The sequence below is a fragment of the Pterocles gutturalis genome, unplaced genomic scaffold, assembly GCF_000699245.1.
Source record: "Pterocles gutturalis isolate BGI_N339 unplaced genomic scaffold, ASM69924v1 scaffold11112, whole genome shotgun sequence".
NCBI lineage: Eukaryota > Metazoa > Chordata > Aves > Pterocliformes > Pteroclidae > Pterocles > Pterocles gutturalis.
In genome coordinates, this window is record NW_010115394.1 from 15,458 (window position 1) to 30,073 (window position 14,616).

Genomic DNA, 14,616 nt, shown 5'->3' on the forward strand with positions numbered 1-14,616 from the left:
ATCTCAATTTAAGGATTTTACAGACTGAAAAATTGGGTTTTAGACTAATTTCTCTCAGAAAAAATATGAATATTGAAATTTTTTTTCCCTGCCTCTCACATTTTCTTAACATTCTCAATGGGTCTTGGGGGGAAGTGATGTTTGCTTACATTTATCAAACCTTGATAAATATGTAATCCATTTATTTTGTGGTAATGGGATTGGAAGTATACCTACAGGGAGAATGGGATCTGTGGGTATTTACGTTATGCAAAGGGAGTGTAATTTTATTTTCAGGTCCTACAATAAGGTTTTGAGGCAGCGCTTTAAAATTTTTTCCTTATTAATAGTTAAATTAATTTGTAAGGGACGTGGTGTTTCCTGTTGGATATTGAATCTGACACATTATCTTCATTGAAGGGTGTTACTGTTTCTTGCATTTACTTGTACAATTTCTACTGAGGACATTCTTTCCCACACAGTTCTAGTGTAGGGATGGTAATGAAAACTTTATAGTGACCTGTTTTGATACAAAATTGAGAACAAAGTACTTAAGCACTTTAATGTCAGTGTTATATGGTAGAGGGGAAAAATAATTGTTCAGAAGAACCTGCAAGTATTTTTTCCCAATAAACAGTTCTCTATGAAGTTGTTATTCAACCTTATAAAGTTAAGTTAGTGGAGATACTGACGCGGGGTTTTTTTGTCATTATTATATAGTAACCTAGTATTTAACTTTTTGCAGTCTTTCAGAAACAAGCTAGCCATGGCCACAGAAATCGGCTCTCCACCCCGATTTTTCCATATGCCGAGGTTCCAGCACCAGGCGCCTCGGCAGTTGTTCTACAAAAGACCTGATTTTGCACAGCAGCAAGCAATGCAACAGCTTACTTTTGATGGAAAGCGGATGAGAAAAGCTGTGAACCGAAAGACCATAGACTACAATCCCTCTGTAATTAAATATTTGGAGGTTAGTTAATTTTCTGGTTTTGTTTGGTAAACTTTTCCTTCCTGAAATTTGTGATGTGCTTTTCAGTGTCCGTAGAGCAGTTCAGAATACTGGGAGATCTATTGCTGTATTTCAGACTAAATGACAAATGCTTGTAAATTTGTATAGTATGAATACAAAGAGGTTCGGTTCTTGGTAATAAAACTGCACATATACACAGCTGATTTTGATGTTTATGTAAACACCAGTTTTTACATTGTCTTAGAATTCCAACTTGCAGTGCAATTGAGTGTCTTGTGTGATGTTCTGACTTTTCAGTGAACATAGAACCTGATTATAAATGCTGTAATTGTTGTTATTTTTGTTTTGAAATAGAAATTTCCTGAAATGGGAAATAAATCTGTACCCCTTCCTCTCCAAAACCAGGGCACCTGAAAATGTTTTCTCATTATTTTGCTAATTAGCACTGCAGCTTGTACTGTGGTCTCTGTGTCCCTTTCTGTACAGCTAATAGATACTGAACAACTTAAATGAAGTTTTGTTGAAGAAATGTTTCTGTTAGAATGTTTATTTAGCTTTCCTGGTGGGGTGGTATTAGTTTCTTAAGAAATATAATTTTATGATCAAGATTTACTGTACAGGTACTGGATATTAGCTAAGAAGAAATAGAATCAAATCTGTCAATATTGGGAATTGTTTGATTCTTAACAGCAACATTGCAAAAATATGATGAGCTGAATTTGATCTGCTGTGGCCAGCACATGATTGTAACTTGTAGGTTTTAACAATTGGAAGGTTTTCTCTAATAATGAACTTAAGTTATCTTCTAAGATCTGTTTAAACACCAAGCATTTCAAACCTATTATATTTTAGGAATGCCTCAAAAAAGATTCTATTAGTAGTGGGCTGATTCTAAATAAATAATTTTAGTAATTCAGGACCTCTTTTACTGTGGCAGAAACAAGCATCCTCAAACTTCTGTTTATTAAAACAAAATCAACAAAAATCAGATCTGTATGTTTTGGATGCTTACACGAAATTAGGATATACCAGAATTCTATTTCAGTCCTACGTTCAATACTACTGATTTCATTTGATGTGATTCTATAAAAAATGAGAAAAATCAATTGTATGTAATTTGCTCTTGGCTTAAGAAATTCTAGCAAACTGTAGTAGTGTATGCTGGAAATGGAACATAGAATTTTAGCTTGTGTTTCTGATATGTACACAGATACAAATCGATAGTCCACAGCACGAAGCTGAAATAATTTAGTTCTTAATTCATGTAAAGTGTTTTTGAAAAGGTTGTTTTTGACAGCTAACAAAATTTACCTTGTTAAAGGCATCTTTATCCCTCGGTCTTCTAAGATTTATCCGTTTGAATGCATTGTGATCTTTACACTTCAGCTACAGAAGCTTCCTTTCTAGCTCGTGTCACTGTGTGGAATTTCATGGTGTGAATGCTCATCCCGAATATAAAACTTTTAAATGATTGAATGTGCTTCTTGTAGAGTACCTATTAGTCTGGGCAGGAAGGTACCAATCATCTTTGGTACAATAGTGTGGCTTATTGCATAGAACTGCTCCTTTCTTACTGTTAAGCTGCAATTTTAAATGCACTGCTTTAGTCTGATGAAATTAAGATTTCAAACATTCTTGAATCTTTTCCTTATTCTGTACAAATTCTGCAGGTTTCCTGAGACCAAAGTCTCTTTTAACTGAGTTTATTCTAAATTCCTTGGAGTGCTTTGGAATTTTCCAAGCAGGCTGTCGATGTGTTCCTTATTTTCTGTTGCTTAACAATGAAGCATAGGGGTGGTATTAACTTGAAGTTGTTTTATTCTTTCCAGAATAGAGTATGGCAGAGAGACCAACGAGATATGCGAGCAATCCAGCCTGATGCAGGATATTATAATGATGTAAGTAATATCTTTCTATTCCCTGATGAAGTTCTGTGGATAAAATTTTTCCAGAAGATCAGAAGGATTCTGCCTGTTAGCTGAGGTTATCTTTTTATCCACAAGAGGCCTTAGAGATATGAAGGGTATCTTCACTCTACACTATCTTGTTCTGTTGGAACCCATGTCCATGAAGAGAATCTGAAATTGGGCTTGTTAATTTTTGGACATGAGAACTCTCATAATGCCCTGAGCTTGCAAAGCTGCTCTTGAAGATGCTGGTTCTGGGTGTTTGAGATAGTAAACCACGCAGACTTTTGAGCACTTCTGCCAGCTACTGATAATATCCCTGCAAATGAAAAATTTGCTTTTCCAGAAATGGGTGTTCAGAATGTATGCTTTTCTTGCAGTTTCTGGTTAGAAACATCATTACTAAATCTTTTGTTTCTTCTCTCATAGTTGGTCCCTCCTATAGGAATGCTGAACAACCCTATGAATGCTGTAACAACAAAATTTGTTCGGACATCTACTAATAAAGTGAAATGCCCAGTGTTTGTTGTCAGGGTGAGTATAGTGTTGGAGTTACTTAGTTGTATCATCTTAATTTAAATTAAAGTGATATTCTTAACTGAAGAATGGAACAAAATAACAGTTAAAGCATTTCCAAATAAAACTAGTGTATGGAATATATGGGTTACTTCTGTGTCTACTCTTTCTGTGGAGGGTTTTAGGAAATAAATGGTAAAGTCTGAGTACAAAATAATTCTTACCCTCAGAGTCTGAGATGCACTTCCTACTTTTGCGAGTGGGGGATAATATATCTTGATTCACAGAAAAAAAGGAAATTCGATATCTGTGCTGTTTGACTCTTGTAGCATTTTTTTCACAACTTTTCGGTGGTGTCAGCAGTATTGTTTAGTATGGGTGTTGTGTGCTAGAAATGTATTGGTGCCAATACGCTGTTTCTTCTCTATGACTAGGGTTTTTTTCATTACTTTTACAGGGGGCTTTGTCCTGTTGTTATAAAAGTCAAAGCCCTCTGGCATAGTTCTGCATTTTTGTCTATCTTATATCCTCTGGAAAGTCATTTAGTAAATTCCAGTTCTGCAGATTCCCTGGAAGAAGCTTATGATTTATTTGGAGGAGTGTGGAGAAACGTTTGAATGCTGTATTTGCACAATTTAGTTCAATTTTTCTTTTGCAGTGGACTCCTGAGGGGAGACGCTTGGTCACTGGTGCATCTAGTGGAGAGTTCACTTTATGGAATGGACTGACTTTCAATTTTGAAACGATATTGCAGGTAAATTGGAGCATGTTTTAAGAACACATCTTCACCCTCCTCATCATGGGTCTGTGGTATAAGTGCAGTAATGGGAACCTTAGAGGTCTTTTGTTTTTTATTCTGCTCTGACCCCATGTCAGACTGTGGGTATAGGCAATTCATTTAATGCTTCTCATTCCATCTCCATATGCGATACTAACTGTTCTCAAGAACATACTATGAGTATTTGTAATAATAAAGAAACACTTTGGAACTGAATGCAAATACTCTTCATTTATTTTGAAGACCACTGTATACAGAGTAAGAGAATTTTTTTACCACAGTAACATCTTGACTCTAGCTAGATGATCTTTGTGTTCATTTCTTTGTTGCAGGTGTTAAGTAGGAATTTTACTAACTTTTGTATTTGTGTGGGTCAGATAGTATTTGAACATGTTTGCTAGAAGTTTTATTTCTGAATTCACAGGCTCACGACAGCCCTGTAAGGGCTATGACTTGGTCACACAATGATATGTGGATGCTGACAGCAGACCACGGGGGATATGTGAAATACTGGCAGTCCAACATGAACAACGTCAAGATGTTCCAGGCACATAAGGAGGCGATTAGAGAGGCCAGGTTTATACACAATATACCATTTTCTGTAGTACCTATTGCCATGATTAGACTGTTCTCTAAGTGTATTCTGGGTGCAGAAATGCATGGGTTCTGTCAGATACTGGGAAAGTTCCTGCACTACATAAACACTATATTTTCTTTTGTTTCCACATTCTCACCGTTTTGCTGGCACCTTTCTGAATTAGTATTGTCCCAGTATCCGCCTCTGCAATATGTTAGAGATGTATTTGTCTGCCGCATTTTGCACTGGTATTCTTTTCATTTTTATATGGTGACGATGTATATCAGTTATTCCTTTTTATACGCACTGTGTAAGACAACAATTTCATTCCAAATAAAGAATTCAGTCTTTAATAATCTAACTGAATAAAATATACAGCCTTCAGAAATAAAACACCTGCATAGTTCTCACAAAATAATAAAACATTAAATAAAGTGAAGAACTGCTTGGCTTGGTGAAGCCAAGACTGCCAGTAATACTAAATACCCACGCAGACTGCCACATACAGAAGTCTAACGTTAATACTGAATGGGTTCTTCAAGCTTGAAACTGTAAGCAAGCCACTGAAAAGAAGATTGTAGGATATTCTCTTGGTTCAGTGTTGATGCCTCAGTTGTGCAATGTCTATTTATATAAAAAATGGAATCTAAAGTGATACTATCAGTAAGATGTAAATGAAGGATGTTTCTAAAGCAAACTTGCACATAATCTTTAGTAAGATATGGAAATGTTTTAGAAATAAGCCTGAAGAGAAGCTGCAGATCCAAAATGAAGCTAAAGCAGTGTTTCTTCGGGTTCAGGTGCTGGCCCTTGGCAATAAAGGTTCACTGCCACAAAACCGCTTTCCACTAAAGTCACCATTTTTCTTTGGTAGGGTACAGCATTTTCTGCCAAAGTTTGGTTATGAGAAGTGCTTACATTGGATTCAGTCTGACTATCATGGCCATACACTGCATTTCTCTACTATTTTAAGCCCCTTCCTGATCATAAAGATCCAGGATGTCACAAGGGCTCCCTCATGGTCTTTCACTGCACCAGAAAGGAAGTGAGTGCCTGTCAGTTACTTTAGATGTTCTGGCCCTAATCACATGGCTAAATAACTCCTTGCTTTTCCAGTGACTTTCATCAAGCAATATTGACTGCTCAGTCTGGAAGCTGCTTCTATGTCTGTAGGATTCTTTTCATGGTGTTGGTGGGGTGTAATAAGAGGGAATTTTTCCAAAATAATTTTTGCAATAAGTGATACACTTGTTTTATATAAGTTTTTTTTCAACAGTTAATCCAACTAGCATTTTCCTTTGACCAGCTTTCCCTTATTTTTGCTTCTCTGCTGGAAAGCACCAGTGGCTGAAGAGGAGTTTTTCCCTAAGAACTGTTCTCCTGTGCTTCTACACAGTGTCACTTTCTTATGGTATTACAAACATGAAAATCTAAGGTGACAGTTACCAAACCATATTGATGTTGCTTCTCATCCTGCAGAGAAGGCACTGCTGTGTGCAGTCATAGATAGGAAGGTGCTAAGAAAAGATTCCGGACTTTTCTCTCATTTGACCCGGGACTGCAATGCAATAGTAATACTATGCTAAATTGATGTCTTGTGATGAAGTGTCGTTTGGCAGGCACTGTATTCACTTAAAAGCCCCTAATGTTCAAATGCATCCTTCAGTGTATAACACATTACAGTATAATTTTGCCCTGTCTGAGAAGCATAGATAATCTGTTAAATGCTGACTTCTTTCCCCTGCTGTGTGTCTTCATGTAACAGTTTCTCACCCACGGATAATAAATTTGCTACATGCTCTGACGACGGCACTGTTAGAATCTGGGACTTTCTACGTTGCCATGAGGAGAGAATTCTTCGAGGTATGTGTACCAAAAGTACTGATTGGGGTATTTCAAGAGGGGGAAAACCTTTTTGTAACTAGGTGTTCACAATACAGAAGTATCAGCTTGTCTACAATTTTTGTATTGCATCCCTGTCTTAAGTCTTCCAAACAAGTTTTTGTTTGGCTGCTGCTGTAGGTGCCTTACAATATTCAGATAGGCTGCAGTTCACAATGGCGTCACTCTGTTTACTGTCCGCTTAAGCTCTGAACAACGGAGGTGCTTATAAGGACATTTTTCTACTGCTAATGTTGGTAGAAACAGCTGTTTCTGGACCAGGAATACATTTATCTTTTTCCAAAGCTTAATCTTTGTTACTTCAGAACACACATCTTCGTGCAGAGGATTCTGTTCTTTTCATGGGACTGCCTTCCATTCTGATTTCTTCAGAGGCAAGATAGTTACTTTTTCTCCTTGAGAGGAGGAGAGCATTTAAGTAGAGAAAACAAGTAACTTTGATTGCATCATGCATAGCACATGCAAATAATCCTAGTTTCGGTACAATAGTTTTCTGTCCAATATCTGTGTACACTAACTTCTGGTGCCTTTCCACTGCCCTTGTTGAGCTTTCTCCTTCTCTTGGTGCAGTCTTATTGAGCAATAACAATAGCTTCTGACAACTATTGCTTTCTTGCAGAAGATGTCAAAGGTACATAATTTAATAGGAGAATATTAAAGACTGCTGTGAGATTGGGGGTTGTAGACATGCAGATAGGCTGCAAAGAAGGTATGCAATAAAAACATGCGATTTCAGTTTTAGGTGTGTGAGCTTGTTCAGTGCTTTCCTTAACTAAGGATTTATTTTTTTTTTAAATCATGCTTCCAACTTGGACCTGCATTATGTGTTTTATGAAGTAGAGCTCTCCCTTTCTCTTGACTCTTAAGCTCTCCTTGTTTTACTAATGCATTAAACACCACTACTTTGAAGATCCGTTGGGCTCTAGTGTTCTTGCAGTGTTGCTATTCTAACAGAATCTGTGCATAGGCATCATGGTAGGTGTGCTCTTTGCAGGAGCTGGCAAGCAAATTTCTAGGTTATATCATTTACACCTGTTATTTTGGAAGGACCCAAACAGATTTGGACTGGTTTGCTTGATGCTTTACAAAAGAAATCATTCTGCACTAAACACATTCTATACTGTCCTTCCGGGCTTGTACTAACTACTCATTTGAACCATGTGGAGGAAGTTGCCTCCATGCAGAGTTGTCAAGATTATAAAAATCCCTCCAATTCTTCCTACATTCTTTTAATGTTCTGCATAAAGTTGGGGAAGTAAAGCATTAGATTTAGGCCACAGAGAACATAACTTGCATTACATTTCCTCCTGTTACCTTGTGTACTTGAACGTTGTGATTGTGGCTATATTTCAAACAGAATTATGCTTTAATTTCATATGGCTCATACATCTCAATATACAATTTTTAGTTTGCAGAATAGCTCTGTAAAGAATATCTTTGCTTCTACATATATCATGTACCCACAGTACACTTCATCTTTCATGTAAGTTGGAAATATTTTGAAAACTTAACATCTATGGATAAAATTGGACAGAGCAGATTGTTCCTCACTTCTGCTGACAGATAATGAAAAAAAAAGTCCAACCCAAACACCACCAAGAAATCCCCTACAACAAAACAAAAATATCCCAAACCCTGAGTGTTGGGAGTGGGAGGATGTTTCTGCAAAACATGCAGGTTTGATTTAGGTTTGGTCCCTAGTACTATTGTTAAATATGATCAGAAGACTTATTTGAAAGAGCTGTATGGGTAGCACTGAGGTAGCTTTCATAGTGGAAAATAAAAGTTTTTCTTTTGTTTTTTGGAGTTGAGAGCTATGTCTTTAGGAAACTGATCTTCAGCTTTTCGCTTCTCCACATGCATTCTGCTTTTACATATTTAGGAGTGTGACCTGTAATTCTTTGCTTAGTACAGCCTTCAAAATATGTAAATACTCATACCATTGCCACTCCAAATTTAATGATCTGTAAACTAAAATTCAGGTGGCACTTCATTAAAAATATATTTCATTATGTGCAAAAAGTGTTTAGATCAAATACCATGATAAAGAATGTTTTTTATTTCCTACTTTCACAAATCATGCTTAAGCTATTCTGGTCAGTATTGGTGCTGTGAAGTTGAAGGGATTCTGCAATGTAGTTTAGATCCAAAGCTTCACTTAAGCTATTTTTCAGGTTATCATACTGAATTAAAAAAAACAAATGAAACTATCAATTTACAGTCAGATGTGTTCATTAAAAAGATTATCACTCACAGGGATACAATATCAATAAAAAAAAATTTTTCAGTAACTAATAGAGGAACATATTTTTTAAAAAAACAGATTTAATGACTTTAATCCTAAGGAATGCTTTTGAAGCAGTTCTGTAATGACCATTAAAGATACTGGGATAAGCTTTGCTGGTATAGAAAAGACAAAATTCTATAGACCTGTTACAGGTGCTTTTGTTTGTGCTGTAATGCACGAATATAATTTATTATACAATTTATTTCTGTTATTTGGTGAAATGGTTCCCTTAAAACTGGTCTGAAGGGACAATTGTAGTCTTACCTTCCAAACAGGATGGAAAAACAACTTAGAAGTGGTAAATTACATAGGACTTATTTTTAAGGTTTTGCTGGAGGTCTTTGAGCTGTCTATAGTAGACTACACATTTTTTTCAGTAGTTAAGCCGGTGAATATGTGGGCTGCAGGAGAAACACTTACTGTGTCCAGCATCCTTTTAATTTATCAAAATTAAGATAAACAGGATACCCTGTTTTGTTTTTCAAACATAATGCCAGAAGTTCTGAATCTTTTTTTGTGATTCTGGCACAGAGTCCCTTTGCTGCCCAGCTTTTCACTATTTTATATTGCTTTGGTGCTATCTCTACCATCGTGGTTTTCCAGGGCATAGTAGGTGGTGTTTGGGCATTTTTTTAGAAGTATGTTCAAATTTATCGGGCTCCTTCTTAATAGTGTAAAGAAATAAATAGGATTAAAATCTTCCCTTTCTTGGGGAACCATGTTTAAATATTTCATCTTCAAGTGGATTATCTTGGAAAAACTTGAAGGTGGGAAAAATGGCATTGAGCGTCATAGTCACTTACCTGCTTGCTTCCCCTCAACCCAGTTGCTGTCTGTCTTTACTCTTGAAGTGAAGCTGCTGTACTCCTAATTCTGCACCAGTAGTTTTTGCCTATGTTAATTTCTGTCATGTTACCATCTTGGTGATAGTAACAAGTACAGTTTGCTGCATTTGCTAAAATACGCTGGTAGGAATCTTAACTGATATAATTTTTTTTTTTAAATAACAAGAAATGGAAAGCAAGCTATAGTATAGTGATATGTGGTTTCATGTCAATAGTCTGTTACTCTGAAAGGCATTTCCAGTAATGGCACTTGCAACAAAACACTACCAGGTCTTTAGTCTAAACAGTTACAGTGAAGTTAATGCCAGGACTTGTGTAAACAGTCCCTCTCCATTTCTGTAAGAACATACCCACTGATGGCTTTTAATAATGCTAAAAACATCTAGTGAAAAAAATGTGTGCAGTAAAAGCTTGATATCCCTTTATGAAGAAATCAGTGTTATGGATGATTTGACTGGTGGCTGTGAATCTCTGAGTATTGGGTCTGTGCTAATGTATCCCTGAGAACATTTTGGGTAGATCATTAGTAAAAACATGATTCCTTAACTATTCCCAGCATGACATCATAGGTTAGGAGGCTACAAACACATTTCAGTGTTCTCAGTTCCACTGCCCTTCCTCCTCCTTCCTTTCACAGTCACACACACACAATGCAGAAATATGTGCTTGGGAGACTGTAAGGTTTTCATTCTGAAGTCTTATATGAGCTATATGTTCCCAGGATTTCAAAGGTTGCCTGCCTTAAATAGGTGTTTTGAGGAGGATGACTCTACCTAACTCTCTGAAGCATGGTAACCCAAGATTTGGTATTTTGTAGATAAGTTTTTTTCTATTTTCTGGCTATAAAATAGAGTAATACACTAAGTGATCTTCAAGCCAATGTGGTAGATTTGGCAAAAAATTTTTCTTATCGTACCTTGAACAATTAAAAGCAATCATGATTCCTTTACTTTGTCTGGATTTAAAATTTGCGGTTTAACAACACATAATTTCTTGCTAGTATGTGATTTACTCTAAAGAAAGTCTTTTGTCTGTCTTCTATAGCATTGTTCTGCCCAGAATTTCCTGTTCAGGCATAACTCCAGCGCAGAAACTGATCATCTACAAAATAACTTGTATGTGTGTAGATGCATGTAGAAGTCACAGCAATCGTGGTAAACTTTTTCATCTGCTCACAAGTTCTGAAAAAGTGTCTCCACAGCTAGTCATACTGAAATAACTGTAGAATATTTTATCCCTTTCTCTCTCAATTTCTGGATCTTCATTAGCAAATAATATACCACAAAGTGTCTTTAGTTGTTTAAATTTTTTGTATGCTTTGTGTACTCTGTGCTTTCTGACTGAAAGTTAAGAAGTTGTTCAGAGTTTTTGACATCCACTTCCTCAGTCAGATAGAAAATCCTGTACTTAAATTTAGAGATGTGTTCAGTAGTAGAACTTGCTCACTGGGATGTTAATAGTGAATCTGTGAAGGTTTTTTTTTCTTCACAACCGGTTTGGATCACTTCCACAGTCGGTGATGGAGGAGCACTTTTGTTCTGCTAGGTATGTTGCGCCAGCCCTGATGCTGTTTCTTTGGGGTTGCACGCATAGAGGGCTCTTTACACAGTCTCATTCACTTTTTCATCTCATTAGGAAAATTCTCTGTTGCCTTTGTGAGATTAAGAGATAGAAATACTGTATACAATTTCCAGCTTCAGACATGGAAGTTATCGTACAAAATATATTTTCCTAGCACCTATCTCTGCACTTTTTCCAGAATTAAGTAACACAAAGGACTTGGAGTGTGAATACACATGCACCTGCCTGAGCTCACAGATAACCTCAGTCATTGCTGTTTGTTAGGGTGTTGGGTATAGCCTATGTTAGATGGGAAGAATCCAACCTCTTCTTGGTTGAGACTACTCAAAAATGTTGAGGTGTCATCTAGCAACTCAGTTTTATTCCCGAATAAGACTTTCAAGGCTACGGCGTCTTGGTTTTCTCTGTATAGGAAACTTTATTAGAGGTAGACTTCATTAAAATAACCAGTTCTATTTGGGTTAAAACTAAAAATCCATCTGAGAGTTGAGAACTTCCTGCTGTGTTGACTTATATCAAGTTCGTATGGATTGGACAAAAGTTTTATTTTGATAACTATACTTGAGGTCCTTGGTTTCTGTGAATAAAAGGTGGTGATTAGGAGGTAGCTTCATGATGGCTTTGCTCTGTTCCCTGGAACAATGCCAGGAGAATTAGAGGGTATTGAAGACTGCTCTTGAAGTTGGTAACATCTGATACGCCTAAAAGGATTTGGTTTATATTGCAGTTCTGAGTAACATTAAAGTGCAACATACTAAGTCATAGAATTCTGATTCTCATCTAGAATCTAGTGTTTTTTAAATCCTGAAAAGTTAATAACTAAGAATATACAGAATTCTCAAGGAATGAGTAAAAGAAGTCATGAGAGATGAGCCACAACAGCATGCTATAAAAAAAGTTACGCTGGACACTTCTGTCAACACTTTTCACAAGACAAGAATGAAGAGGCACTGTGCAAGAGTCAGATTATTTCAGATTAAGTTCTGAAGTATCTTTTCCTCCCTGAAAATTGTCCTAAAGCTGAGAGTCCAAGGGCACATTTTACAATAAAAAGGCTGATATTTTTAATAAATCTGTTTTGTTAAGCTTGGAGGGATATGAGAAACCGTGGTGTTTCACAGGACAGCCTGCTCTTAGTGCTGCTGAAATACATATTTTCTTAAGTTTTATGATTGCATCATTGAAATTTTGCATCTGCTTCCTTTTGTGTGTTTGATAATTGCAAGGGATAGATACTGAACTAGGTGAAACCTTTTTTACTGTTTTTTAGTATAAATATTTAAGTGGTGAGAACTTTCAACTGTTGTGACTACCTGTAGAAATACACATAATATGGCATGATACTCTGCATAGTGGTCAGGATTCACCTACAGCAAGAACCATTGATGCAGCAGTGAGCTTCGTCCTCAAGCCCTGCTCATTGTTGTTGAGAAAGAAAAACACTATTTTGAGTAGATTACATTGAAACTAACAAAAAATCCTGCACTACAGAGGCATTTAAATACTGATGTTGATAACAGTCTTCCTTTCTCAGCATGAGTGTAATTGTTGCAAAGGGTGCAGGTTGTGTGCACTAAGGATGGTGGCTTCCTGGTATCTACTCACCAGTATTTGTCATATCAAAGGTTCTCAACAGAAACAAAACCATTGGGAGTTAGTCTTATGCAAGTTATGGTAGTAACTTACCTTCTCTGATAAAATCTTATGTGGATAAATACTCAGAATTGGGCAAGTCCTTTTTTTTTTTTTTTTAAATAGAATCTTTCCTCTCACATGCCCTTTCCTACTAGAGTGTAACTACAGAAATATGGCATTTCAGAATAAATGGTAGAAGTCTTCAAAAAACCAAAACCATAATTCTCTGGTGAAAATAATCCATGTCACTCCTTAGAAGCTTTCCTTGCAGGCTTTCTTTTCTGTGTGGATTAAACAGACCACTTTTTTTTTTTCCCTTTTTCATATCCTATAGTTACTGTACTAAAAATTTCTGTGCATCTAGGTAAGCATAGACTTTGCAAAGCATTTGATATTTTCTTTTGCATGACTTCAATTCTGCATACTCAAATTATTTCCTATTATAGTACATTTAGCTCTGAGTGATATTCTGGCTTTAGTAGTGAGACACTTTGCATCAAGTTTTATCATCTGAATAACATTGCTGTTCTCATACGTATGTTTGCACTTCCATGTGGGCAGCCAGGCACTGGGAGATGGGGAGATAGCTAGTCTGTTCATCACACATTGCATTTGTAGGAAGAGTCAAAAGAGAAACTGGAGAATGTGCTGAAATGGGTTGTATAGCAGACCAGGAGAAAGACATAAGTAAGAATCCTGAAAAAAATGGGGTGAGAGTAGTCTGGAAATTAGAAGAATAGCAAATGGGAGGAAAGTGTGGAGGCTGTGTCAGTATGAAAAAGTAAAACAACAGCTGGTGTAAGGATTGAGAAAAGACAGTGGCAGTGCGAGCAAGGAAATGAGAATGAGGAAGAGGAAACTAATAGAAGTTATGCTCGTGGCACTGTGGGGATAAATCAGGGCAAACTCAGTTGCCGGAGCAGCCAGAGAAGAGTCTCAGTTTTTATGGCTGAATGACACACTCAGACACAAGCGGACAGTATATAATGTACCAAGAGTCAGTATATATACTGTAATGTGTGTGTGTAAATGTGTAATAATAGTACACATACGCATACACTTTTTTCCCTAATCTCTTTTAAATTTTATTTTCTATGTCATGGCTCTTAGAAACTCAGTGAGTCTGAGTAGAGTTAGGAACACGTTCTGTATTCATTCAGAAGATGAGTATGGAGGGCTGTTTTAGGGAGCAAATGATGCCATTGTTCCTACTATAACTAGGAGAAAGCTGTCTCTGCCAGTTCATTAAAACTCCGCATGTTTTTCAATAGTCCCTAAGGAGTAATGTGGATCTTCCCACCCACTCCCCTGCCAAGTTTAGCTAATTTAACAGCCGTAGAACTCAAATATCTAATAATTGCTCTTTAGACCTAAGGCTAGCTCTGGATTGCTTTGGTTGAGACTATAATCAAAGCACATAAGTGCTGCGTGCTTCTGCAAAAAGCAGTTGATCAGATTAAACATGCAAACAAGTAATCGACATTTATTGTCAAAGTACAGTGTGAGAACTTTCCAAGTGACTGATATAGTTTCACAGTGAAAATACAAACGGTCATTTCATTTTGCTACTTATAGATAAAGGCTTTTTGTTAAAAAAAAACAAAACAAAACAAAACAAACCACTTCAAGGGGAGACACT

General features: G+C 36.6%; 1 protein-coding gene across 3 annotated transcripts in view; it reads left to right on the forward strand.

Annotated features, from left to right (window-relative positions):
* The first annotated feature begins 745 nt into the window (after window positions 1-745).
* WDR33 (WD repeat domain 33) overlaps window positions 746-14,616 on the forward strand; it is a 51,807-nt gene continuing 37,936 nt past the window's right edge. For all 3 annotated transcript variants that reach the window (XM_010075167.1, XM_010075168.1, XM_010075166.1), the window contains exons 1-6: window positions 746-949; window positions 2,779-2,847; window positions 3,286-3,390; window positions 4,031-4,126; window positions 4,575-4,726; window positions 6,493-6,590. In XM_010075167.1, the coding sequence (XP_010073469.1) occupies window positions 746-949; window positions 2,779-2,847; window positions 3,286-3,390; window positions 4,031-4,126; window positions 4,575-4,726; window positions 6,493-6,590 (724 nt within the window). The remainder of the gene's footprint in view (window positions 950-2,778; window positions 2,848-3,285; window positions 3,391-4,030; window positions 4,127-4,574; window positions 4,727-6,492; window positions 6,591-14,616) is intronic.